Raw genomic sequence first — 12,972 nt, 5'->3', positions numbered from 1 at the left:
TTAAAAAAATGGAATGGTCCCTCATTCAGAGAAAATATTACACGTTTCGTATTGAGCTGAGAAGAGACGCAGTTTGTCCCGGACTTTAGCTAGAATGGAAAAAGACACAAAGCTGGATTTATTCTGTCTTTATGCTGCACAGCTGCCTCTTCTTCTCTCATTCTCTCCCCCTGCCTCTCCTGTTTCTACTTCAATCATGAAACTGATCAATGATCAGCTGATCGGCTTTTCTCTCTTGTTTGTTTATCGCTCACTTTGCGCCAGAAACAGGAAACCAGCGGATGTCGCGCTAAACAACAGCAGCACGTTTAAGCTTGATCAGCTGTTGTTAGAATGTATTTAATATTAATTTCTAGTATCAGCTGATGTTTGCTGGAGCCACAGCTGTAAAGCTGCTGGTCATTATGTCTGTTTAGATATGTGGTGAGAGGGAAACATGAAGATGAAACCAGGAGATGTCCTTACTGAACCATCAGAGCTGAACAGGTGATGGAGAAACAGGTTTACCTTTTAGGTGACATGGATGAGTTGAAGTTATGAACTGTTTCTGAGAGACAAATAACACCAGGATCCTTTTTTATGTAGCTGACAGCTGGTAACTGTGCAGGGGCGGGTCTAGCAAAGTTTTGCCAGGGGGCCAGGTAGGGCATTAACAGGGAAAGGTGGGCACAAAGAAATACTTTTCTTTCTTATTCTCATTTAAAATATCTAGTTTTTATTAAATAATTATCTAAATCTTACAACCAAAGTTTTTATCTGACGTAAAATGTATAGAAATCATACATATACCAAAAAGACTGTACATCACTGTCACAACAGCATTTGTTTTCATTCAAAGGCTTTATGGCTTTAATACCTGGTGGGTCGGTCTGTAGTAAAAATGCCCAATTTTTTTGTCCCAGTCCAGCCCTGCAGGTTAATACTGGCAGTGTCACCATGCCAGCTGACTGTATTTTATCATCAGCCAGTGTTGTTCTTTATCAATATTACCAAAGTTTACCATAAGGCAGCATAGAAAGTATTTACTTGCTTTCAGGTTTTATTCAAATGTTAGTCTTTTCAGTTGTTTCCCCACTTTTTTCCTGTTTCAAAATCAAACACCAGTTTGTGAGAAGATTATCTTCTTTTTTTAACAGGCAGATAAAGTTTTGCATTGGCTAATTTGTCAATTGTTTGTTACAAATGTTCGTATTTTAATTTTCAAAAATGTTTTTGCCCAAAACATATGTGCACTACATGTCAGTAAAAATGCTATGCAAATATTGATGTCCTTGAATGCTGAGTAAGCACTGACAAAGCACTGATTGTATCTCTTGTACTTTATCAACGCAGTATCTAAAAACTTTGCACCGTAGTGGTTAAAATCTCCTTCTAATAAGAGTTAAAAGTGCATTTGGTTATTAGGTTTATAGGATTATTGAATTATGGTTAAGGGTTGGTAGAATTTTTTTTTTAAACATTATCTGCCAATTAAATCTGCCACCCTTCTCCAAATCTGTGCCCCTACCTGGCCCCCCCAACAAAAATTTTCTAGACACGCCACTGGCTGGAAGTCTCGAGGTCAACATGGGAGACGCCCCCAGGATGGTGGAGAATGACCAAGCTAAGATCCTGTGGCACTTCCAGATACAAAATGGTGGTGGCTAACCAACCGGACATAGTGGTGGACAAACAGAGGACGATGATACCGAATGACATCAAAATCAGGAAGAAGGAACAGGAGAAGTACCAAGAGCACAGAGAAGAGGTGGAGGGTGAAGGTAACAGTGGTCCCAGTGGTAATTGGAAAACAGCAAAGATACTGTGCAGGACCCTCAAGCTCCCAGGCCTCTGGTAGAGGACCCGAGCCTGAAGGATAGACCGAGGGGAGAGGGGAATTTGTTTTTAATAGTGGTTTCTTCCCTTTAGTCTTTGTTAATTTCTTTTTTCCTTCTTCTACGCTTTTGTAGTTGCAGCTTTTTTTCTTCCCTTGGATTTCTGATTTTTTCTTTCGTCCCATTTTTGCAACAGCCCAATAAAAAGCTTGCATTTTGTTAACCTCATTATCTGTATTTTGAGTCACTTACATCAGACTCCACACAGTTTGCATAATCGGCAGACTGTGACGGAAATTGAGGCGAAAATGTTTCAACTTCTTTGATTTAATTGCTGTGAAGATGTTTTTAACATTAAAGAAAAAAATGTGGAATATTAATAACTTATATTTTTGTTAAAATCCACAACTACTCATTAAGTACAAGCTAATTTAAATTTTGAAATACATTGAAAACACATCTTGTTCACAGTTGAATTGGTGTCAAAAAAGAAGTCATAATAATATAAATCGCTGTTGTTTGCTAAGTGACCATTAAGCAGACCACTGGACAAGTATGTCTGAGCCGTAGTCTGCGTAGTGCAGATGAAAAATTTGTGTGCAATTTTTGCACTATTTTAGAGCGAGAAAGGCAGAAAAAGTTCAACACGAGAGAGAAAGAGAGCGTGTCCTGCTGAGACCCAGCTGTGCCTGCAATTAGCAGGAGGCATGGAATGATGATTGCTGGTGCGGCAACACTAATGCCAAGTGACAGGCTTCCTTGTGAAGGAGAGGGGAGGCCGCTGAGTGCCGTAAAGCAAGACTACTTTTTCTTCTTTTTCACTTTGACAACACACTTGCTTACACTAGTGTACACACATAGCTCATATAAGCATACTCGCACAAACAAAGAAACAAATAAGACTAAGGTGGTGGGGGTGGGAGGTCTTTAAATCTGACTGCAAGACATTATGCACTTTACACAAAGGGCTTGTCTAATCCTACCTGCTCTGCTTTCCAGAGCCCACTGCTGGTCTATTCTAGTCCGGCTCACTAGCTCAGCAGTGAGGGTCCATTGATGACGACACTCAATTACCATAGTAACTCAGACAGTAGGTCAGAGCACCTCCCCTCTGCCCACCCTGCACGGCCAAGCTTGACCCTCAGCGAACATGTAAAACCTTTCACAGAATTAAGGATGTTCTTGTACAACATGGAATTCCAGAAATCACTGATGTGAGTCTATTTCTTTAGATATTGCTCAATGATTTAAAACCTGATATTCCGATGACGAATGTGGATACTAATGGAAAGCTACTTTCACAATTTAGCAATGATGATAAAAACAACTTTCTGATGTCTTCAGTCCAGTGATCAATTATTTTATGAATTAGTACAACAGGGGACCCCCCCAGAGCTGGGGAACTCCCAATCAAAATGTTTTGACTGCAAAGGTATCCAAACATTCTAAAAGGTCAAATTAATTTTCACAGATTTAATTTCCTATTTTTCGTAAACAGTGATATATTCCCCCAAATGTCCTGCTATGAAGTAACACAAGCAATAAACATTATGGGAACAGTTTGTATGTGGCCAATGATTTTGGAGCCAAGGGTCTTCTATAGAGTTAGAAAAGTTGCTGCTAATGTAAAGCAGGCGTTTGGAGAATGTGAACCATTTTTCTGTGATTAGGCTATTGGTGCACAAATACAAACATCACCTTTAGTATAAAAAATGAGCTTTTTACATAAACTCCGTGAGCCACAGCTCATGTTTGGGTATGGCACAAATTGCAGCTGACCATTGACCATAGTCATAGCTGGGACAGCCATAAAAAGAGCACAGTGGGCGCTTCATGAAGAGAGCTGGTTAAAAAGTTAAGAAGAACAGCTAAATGCATCTCCTTCTACCTGCAATTCAGCAGATAAGAGAGAAAATACGGCGCAGCATTATAAAAACACGGTGGCTTGGAGAAGGGATTGGTGTATATTTGGGGTGGTGGGTGAAATGGGTTGAGGGGCCATGTTGTGAGGAACTAAACAGTTGGAATTACGGTCAGCGACCAGTCATTGAGTAAACATACAAAGAGCGTCAGAAAAGCTCTGTGGCAGACAATAAAAAAGAAAAAAACCCGGCAGCTTCAGGCCCTGAGAAAAGTGAGCCATTCTACTTACAAAGAGCCGCTTAGGGGAGGATTGAGGGAAGAAAAAAGAGGGCTAAAACACTTGTGGGCTCAGAGAACTCTATGAGGGGAGTGAAAATGGAATAAGCCAGCAAGCACTTGAGGGTCCTGCCGAGCACCTGAATGGGATAGAGGGGTGGAACACTGGAGGGGGGTCTGGGGAAGGTGAATGGCCTTCTTTTTGGGTCCAATTTGTCTCTTTTCACCCTGCTCACCCTGCTCAGGCTCTGACAGATGTACAAAGAGGGAGCGGCGCTGGGCCACTCATCCACATACACACATGAGCAGCTGTCACTTTTGTCAGACAAGTTAATCAAACAAATGCCACCGTACCTCCCTTTATAACAAAGCAGAAGGAAAAGGGGCTGTGAAAGAGTGATAGAGACCTGAGAGATGACATGCGTGTCCTCAATCAATTGACCCTGTTGGTCATCATCAATAAACCAGCAGGACCCGACAAAAGAGAAGTCTCCATTAAACTTGTATTTCCCTCCTCTCGGGATGATCGTGGCTTTAGCATCCTTAGCCGTTTCCTCCCAACACCATGGAGCTGGGTATGCTCACAGAGGATTTAGGCCAAAAAGAAACCAAGCAGGGAAACAAAATGCTCTCTCTCCCAGTAATTATTGAGAACTCTAAGCTGCTTACAGACTTCATTAAACAGAAGTGAAACCTTTCAGAGCATGTTATGAAAAAACACAGTCAGTGTAACATATTCTGCCTGGCTGTCCTTCGTTCTTCGTAACAACAACAACAACAACAATAATAATAATAATAATAATAATAATAATAATAATAAATTATTATTATTATTATTATTATAATGATGATAACAAGAATAACAACAATATTAATAACAATAATAATAATATCATTATTATGATTATGATTATGGTTAATATTACTGATATGACTGTAACCATGACTCCCTGTTTGCTTGTGTAATCCTTTTAGTGTCATTTAAACAACAGATTACTCGGTAGCATAAAAAACAACGAGAGGATCAGTGCAGCATCGCAGTCATGTTGTTGTGGACGGGGTGAGGACAACTGATCTTTCTCTATGAGAAGTAAAAAAGTGGATTTGAAAGACGCAATTCTAAAAACGTTAGCTCTGTTGATATGCAGTGCCCATTATTGTGGGGTGTTCTCCTTACAACATAAAGAGCTTTGAGGTGTTTGTGATTTGACGCTATATAAATAAAACTGAATTATATTTGCTGAGATCAGAATAAATAATAGATAAACACTTTCAGTTTTTTCACCACAGTACTTCAAATAAAACTTTCAGCCAGTCAGATAAGGACAGCAGTTAAGATTGCATGGTGTTGATTAAATTGTTCACTTAGCCTGGCAGCTCATGACCAGAGATGGCAAAGTGGTGACAGCCAATTGGTATGACGGCATTCTCTGTCACTGCTAACCCCCCCCCCCTCCACACATACACACACTGCACTCCGCACACACAACACTAACACAAACCCACCCGCTGTGACCAAAGTACAGCAGTGCAGACAGCACCGATCTTAAATCCCACAATCTACAGCTCAGTTTGACCCGTGCCCTCACTCCACTTTACTTCAGCCCTCCGGCAGTTGGTACACAGAGACGGCAGAAGCAGCAGCGATTAAAAAGCTCTTTATCTTTGGTCGTAGAGGAGTGCAATTTCACCATACTTGTGAATCTGACAACTACCCAAGGTCAGCGGAAATGCTTCAAATCAATCAATGAGCCGTGCTCCTAATCCCCTGTGAGCAAAGGCAGATTAAGTGTATAATTGACCCATGTAATCCCAGTATCTGCAACTCCAACCTTGGGGTTGGCTAAAGATTCGGTGGCTCAACAACTCTATCTTTATTTTCCTGCTCGCCTCGTGCCTGGACTGGGTACAGGGAGTGTCATAGTCCACAAAGCTGTGGGGTATCATTGCAGGACTGGATTTGTCTCAAGCTAAAGACATGTTTTTTTTTAATCAATGATCCCCAGGCGGCGCCAAACTAAGTCCTACTCCAGTATTATTTCAGCACATCTGTTTTAATCTATGCCTCTTCAGCCAGTCTTTCAAGAACCAGGGAGGGTAGAAAGGTTGCAAGGAGCCAAATTAATTTCTCCCTCATACATATAAATACAATCTCATAATACCTTAAAAAATCCAGCAACTCTAGGAGCCTTTTTATAGTGTGAGTTAGAGACTGCAGAGCTTAAAGCTGAACAAAATACTTTATATTGTATCTGCAGCATGAAGACCTTTGGAAAAATAATTAATCATATTTTGGAAAAGCTGTACGTTTAGTGCAAAGTAAAGGCACACAACACACCACAACAATGCTTTTCATATTCTCTAAAGTCTGTATGTGAAATGGGTTGTTGCATAAAAGTGTTTGGTTTGTGATATAGCCCACATCTATGGGTCTTATTCCCTTAACATAAAATGACAAAGTTGGCAGTGTATTGCCCAAGGTGACTTATAAAGAACAGGTCATTAGAATGTTAATTATATGTTATTGTGGTAAGGCATTGTAGCACCAGAGAAAACTAAAACCAGAATTAAATGAAATAATTAACAAAAGAGCAAAATGCATTTGGAGAACTTTCAACATGGTAATAAATCTGGGAAATAGGTACCGTCTATAGGTCTAATGCAGGGGTCGGCATGATGACGAGTGCATCTAAAATTTCCTCAGAAGCCAATGTGCCATATGACTGCATTAGCAATAAATGTAATAACGCTCTATATTAACAGTTACACACTATATAGAACAACTTTATAGGATTATATTTGTTCGCAGATGTTGGCAGCTGTCAGCGAATACTTATCAGCTGTTTGGAAACAAAAAAAAGACTTTTTATCCATAACAGCAAATGAACTGTACAACAGAAAATACAAATGCTATTTATGGTCTCCTCACAACAATGATAAAAAAAATAAACTGGGCCAATATGACATGTTTGTTGATACAGAGACACACATGTTAATGTGATCTCTGGTCTCCCACTCAGAGACACAGGTCTCCCAGTGTCCAGCATTCAGACCTGAGGACTCATGTGAGAGAAAACCTGCTCACACAGATGTGTGGAGCCAAACACTGTCAATAAGGCCTCTGCAATGTTCTGAAGACAGTTAAACCTGTCAGGTAGTGACGTCCAGCAGGTGAACATGCAGCTCCATGAACACGCACAGCTGTGGATTCCAGCTGCGTCTGTAGTTCTGCAAACTTTGACCCCACAGAGTCGAGCTTTTCAGTTCAATCAGCTGCATTTCGATGTCCTCTGTTTCGAGCCAGTTAATGCGAGACAAATCCAGCTGACAAACCTTTCTGGTTTGATCAGAAAAGAAAACATTGGTCTAAACACCTGAAAGTCCCGAAAACACATTGTGAATTCTACGGATGTATCCGTGTTTTTCCGTGGTGCTGAAAAAAATCATCGGCCCGTCCAGCTATGCTTGTGCCATCAGTTAACTCTTCGCGTGCCAGCTGGGGCACGCGTGCCCAAGGTTGCTGACCCTTGGTCTCATGTGTAGGTGGCCCAGTGTATATGTGGAAAATATAGGCCCAAGGATATAATTCTGTGGAACTCCAGAAAATATTTATTTTTAGACGTACAGTCTGTACTTGAATCTGTTCAACCGAATTGGGGTTGCATAACAAAGTAAAGACTAAAGAGAATCCATCCATGTTAATTCAAGATGACAACCCCTACCCCAGCACTCACGTGCACACACAGCAGGCCCTTTGATGTGGTGGACTGTAACTCTGGCTGATGGTGGCTCATGTTTCAAAATAGTAGCAAATTTCCTACAACAGTTTTACAACAATTAATGTCAGCGGCTTAAATTTTGGAACCAACCACCTTTTGAAGAACGTGCCAGTGATTTTCCATTTATTTATTTATTTGACACAAGGAACCTTTCTAAGTGTGGCGTATGCACTGCATTATTGCACAAAGCTAACAGAGAGAAAACAGGGCTTTGTTTTGGGGGGTTTTGTTGTTGATTTTTTTAAAGACTGAGTGACAAGAAAAGCACAACAGAGCTGTAGGCAGCAGCTACAGACACCTTCACTGGCCCTTGTAATGCTGCAGGGAGAACTGATACAGACTGACAACAGAGGAGACTGCCTGAGACAAATTCCATTAGAAATGCTCTTGTGGAGGAGAACAGGATGCATGGCAAAGTAACAGATCAAGCTGTAGAAACAAACAGCAAACATCTAGCGCCAGACATCTTTCTGTCAGCCTGTGTGAGGACATACAGACAGAGAGATCACAGAAGAAGGAATAAACCTAAAGGCTTTGATTTAACACAATGCTACAGGCAGGTAGGGCCAACTGTACATATCAGGACACAATAAAGAAATGGGCATGCTTGACTAAGATTCTTGTTCTGTGATCCAGTTTAGAGATAACCCAGCAAGGAGAATTTTCAGGCCCTTGTGCTCTCAGTTTAGATTATGGAAACAGACACTCTCTACTTTTAAGATTAGGTTTTAAACTTTCCTTTTCGAGTGGATCCATCCCTTAGTCATGTTCTTAAACAGCTCTATTAGCTTCCAGTTCACCTATAAGTGATATTGATAATGGAATCAGAAAGGCTGTGTACTTTCTCCTCCGCATTTCTCCATGTACACTTAAAAGCCGCACCTCCAGACACCAGTCCGTCAAACTGAAGCTTGCAGATGACACCACAGGTGCAGGTGGAGATGAGTCGGCCTATAGGAGCGAGACTGACAGTCTTGTGACCTGATGCAGTGCCAGCAATCTGGAGCTCAATGCTGCCATAACAGAGAGATGATAGTGGACTTCAGGTTGAAACCAGCCTCCCCAGATCCCATCTTCCTGTATGCCTGCCCAGTGGAGACAGTGAAGGCCTTCTTCTTCATGGAATCAGCACCTCCCAGGACCTAAAGTGGGAGCTTAACATCAGCTCTCTCATAAACAAGGCATAGCAGAGAATGTCCTTCCTGCACCAGCTGAAAAAATACAACCTGTCAAAGTCAATGATGGTGCAGTTTTACTCCTCCATCAATTAATCAATCCTCACCTCCTCCATTACCATCTGGTACACAGACTGCAGTGTGTCTAAGAAGGTGATTGGCTACAATCTGCCTTCCCTACAAGACCTGTACAACTGCAGGACACTGAGGCAGGCAAGGAATATTGCTGGGGACCCCTCACACTGGACACAAACTGTTTGTGACACCTCCCCCTGGCTGCGGTCCATCAGAACCAACACCTCACGGCATAAGAATAGTTTCTTTCCCTGGGCTGTCAGACTACAACAACGGCCCCTCAGATCACTGCTCAGTTAACATGTTGCAATAACACACTTATTTACTCTGGCTATAAAAACTTTGCACACTGGATTCAGTGAAAGCATTTTGCACATCATGTCCCAGTTATATTTCGTCAGCTCATAATATCATATATTTCTTATTTTCTATATGTATTCGATATCTGTATCTGTTGTTAGTTAGCATATACAGTGGTCCGTCGTGTGAAAGGTGATAGGTGAAACCCGTGAAGTAGCCAACTTTATTTTTTACAATTATTATAGATGTTTAAAGGCTGTAAAACCCGTCACTACACACTTTATACACTTTTCTCAGACATTTTCACATTTTTCTCTCTTGTTTAAACTCTCAAAGTTCAAACCTTTATAGAAAAATAAGCCCAGTATTATAGAATGAAACCAAAGGCACACGCGGTTGCCTTTGACGGTGCAAAATGATTCGTCGACATTGTTGTTTGTTAGGGAGAAAACGTACAAACATATAGTACAGCACTTCAGAGTCACACTGCTAGCAATTTATGTAAATTTGACAAGCTCAACACATCCTGTACTGTACAGGAGACACGGCACGAGATTGACTGACAATCTACAGTCTACAGCCAATCAGGACGCAGAACACAATGCGCTGTTAAAAAAATAAATAAACGCTTGGTGTAGATGGACAGCAGGTCAGGGAGCTCTGATTGAATGATGCGTTCTGCCGAGCGCACCACCCTTTGCAGATCTCGTCTGTCCTGCTTGGTGCTGTTCCCAAACCAGGTGCAGATGTTTGCCGTCAGGACGCTCTCGATGGTGCAGGAGTAGAAGTTCTTGAGCACCTTCAGTGGCAGATGGAAGTCTCTAAGTCTTCTGAGGAAGAAGAGACGCTGACGGGCTTTCTTAACCAGGGAGTTGATGTGACAGGACTATGACAGGTCCTGAGTGATGTGGACACCCAGGTATCGGAAACTGTCCACTCTCTCCACTGGTGTGTTACTGATGACCAGGGGCTCATAATTCCTCGCCTGCTTTGTAGTAAAGTCCACGATCAGCTCCTTAGTCTTGCTGATGTTTAGGAGGAGGTTATTCTCCTGGCACCAGGTCTCCAGGTTCCTAATCTCCTCCAGGTAGGCCGTCTCGATGTTGTCGGAGATCAGGCCCACAACAGCAGTGTCGTCAGAAAACTTGAGAATGGAGGTGGTGTCGGATGTGGCTACACAATCATAAGTGTACAGTGAGTACAGCAGGGGGCTTCAAACACAGCCCTGAGGCACTCCAGTGCTGAGTGAGATGGAGGGGGAGACTTGTTTTCCCACCCTCACTGATTGGGGTCTGTCTGTGATGAAGTTGAGGATCCACTGACACAGTGATGAGCTGAGTCCTAGATCCTTCAACTTGGTGCTTAGAGGGAATTATTGTGTTGAATGCTGAACTGTAGTCCACGAACAGCATCCTAACATAATTCCCTCTGCCAGTGTCCAGGTGACTCAGGGATGTGTGGAGCAGGTGAGATATGGCATCGTCTGTGGAACGATTAGTCCGGTAAGCAAACTGAAGTGAGTCGATGGTAGCAGGAAGTGAAGAAGTGATGTGATCTCTCATCAGCCTTTCAAAACACTTCATCACAATTGAAGTCAGTGCTACTGGACGGTAGTCATTGTGGCAAGCGGGCTGTTGTTTCTTTGGAACAGGAACAATAATGGACTGTTTGAAGCACGTGGGAACCACAGCTTGGGCCAGGGAGAGGTTGAAGATCTCTGTGAACACCGGTGCTAGTTGATCAGCGCAGGCTCTAAGGACCCGGCCAGGGATTGCATCTGGTCCTGCTGTCTTCCTGGTGTTCACCCTCCTGAAGGTGTTCCTCACGGCATGCTCTGTGATGATGAATGCATTTTCTTCACTGGTGCACTCCGAGCGCGCGCAGCCGTTTGTTGTTTTAATTGCTGTGGCGTCGCAGCGAGCATAAAACGTGTTCAGCTCATCAGCCAGTGAAGTGTCGGCATTCATCATTGAAGAAGCTGGTCGTTTATAGTCCGTTATAGTCCGCAGTCCTTTCCACAGGCTCCTAGAGTCGCACTATGAGCTGTGACTCTAGTTTTCCCCTTATCTCCACTTTGCCTTTCTGACCGCGCTGCGCACGTTGTAGGACGCAGCCTTGTATAGGTCCATATTACCGGAGACGAGCCCTTCATTGTAGGCAGCGGTGCGTGATCTCAGAGCGTCGCGGATGTTTTTATCCACCCACGGCTTCTGGTTGGGAAACGTTCGGATGATAGTTCCTTCTGCTGTGTCGTCCGCTAGTTTCCCGATAAATCCCTCAACCGCTTCCGTAAACATGTTGATGTCATCAGAGCTGCGCCGAAACATGTCTGCGTCATCCAGTGCGTCCTGCAGCGCGGCCACTGATTGGTCCGTCCAGCGAGCGACCTCACTCCTGATTGGTGGTTGCTGCTTTAGCCTTTGTTTGTAAGCAGGCATGTAAGGTTTGTAAGCAAAAAACATATCAAGGAACCAGGATCAGTATTTAACTAAACTGTCAGCAACCAATAAAACAGATCCACATGACCCCACAACAAAAGACTGCACTCCTGGCCCGTGGCCATTTCACAAATGGTTAGGCGCAGGATATGTTCATATCTCAAATTCAGGACTGCAACAAGTCATTAAGTGAAGTTATTAGTAATTATCAAGTGAACTGTAATAATGTAGACAGTCAAACAATTGATGGAAAGATGGAAAGGACAGTGTGTAAGTCTTTAACTGTGCACATGTATCAAACATCATCCTGTTACTTCATTATCTGTGGTTCCAAACTATAATTGGGCGGTGCTTTGGCCGGGCACAGTGTACAGCGGCAGCCTTTTGGTAGCTTCGTCATCTTCACACAGAGGAATTGTGTTCACAGGAATAGTTCCTTTTAACATTTTCTACCTCTGACAAACAAGAGTATAAAAATCTTTTTGTTTGATGAAGTTGGATAAAGTGAAAAATCTCAGCATCTCTCTCGACTTAACTTTTTTTTACGTCGGTCCTCCTTAATTTTTCTAACAGGATGTAAATTTTTCTCTATTAATGCACGGTCTTTCCTTCACAATACAAAGCACCTAGAGACAATTATTATTGTGATATGACACTTATATAAATAAAGTTATATTCCACTGGATTGAAATATTTGTGACATAGACAAAACCCAAAAGTTTGTTTTTAAATGAAATTCTATCAGTAGGTTAGGCGAGTGACTGTGCAGTGTACCTATACAATTTATGACCAGTGTTGGGCAAGTTACTTTGAAAAAGTAATTAATTATAGCTACTAGTTACTTCTTCAAAAAAGTAACTCAGTTAGTAACTGAGTTACAAGATTCTAAAAGTAATTAATTACTTGAAAAGTAACTATTGCGTTACTTTAAAAAAATGTTTAACCCTCTGGGGTCTAGGGTATAATGGCCATTTTTTAACTACTTTTGATGTTTCCTCCACAGTTTACCTTTAAAAACTGTTTACTTTGCCTTGCTTGGTCTCATTCTTTTCAGCACAACCTCACGTGTCTGAATTTACAGTTATATTTTAATTTTGACTACTGTATTAACGCAATTGATCTAAAATCAGACAAAAAACATAAAATCTGAGTAGAAAAAGTTATATATAACTTTAAATGCAAATATAAATTGTCAATTTTGAAATCATATGCACCAGTTTTGCAAACAACAAAGTTATTTGCACCCATTTAC

At 41.9% G+C, this 12,972-nt stretch overlaps 1 protein-coding gene across 3 annotated transcripts in view; it reads right to left on the bottom strand.

Moving 5' to 3' along the window:
- Positions 1-12,972, bottom strand: part of LOC113023063 (calcium-dependent secretion activator 1) — a 359,245-nt gene that overhangs the window by 22,528 nt on the left and 323,745 nt on the right. The window contains exon 26 of one of the 3 annotated variants that reach the window (XM_080301445.1): positions 6,702-8,874. The exons of the other annotated variants lie outside the window; for them this stretch is intronic. Coding sequence (XP_080157571.1) covers positions 8,740-8,874 — 135 coding nt within the window. The 3' untranslated portion in view covers positions 6,702-8,739. Of the gene's footprint in view, positions 1-6,701; positions 8,875-12,972 lie in introns of those variants that run through there. 3 annotated transcript variants of the gene reach the window in all.

The sequence above is a fragment of the Astatotilapia calliptera genome, chromosome 5 (genome assembly GCF_964374335.1).
Source record: "Astatotilapia calliptera chromosome 5, fAstCal68.1, whole genome shotgun sequence".
NCBI classification, from domain to species: Eukaryota; Metazoa; Chordata; class Actinopteri; order Cichliformes; family Cichlidae; genus Astatotilapia; species Astatotilapia calliptera.
The sequence above is the reverse complement of the archived record's forward strand: the minus strand, read 5'-3'. Positions and strand labels throughout refer to the sequence as shown.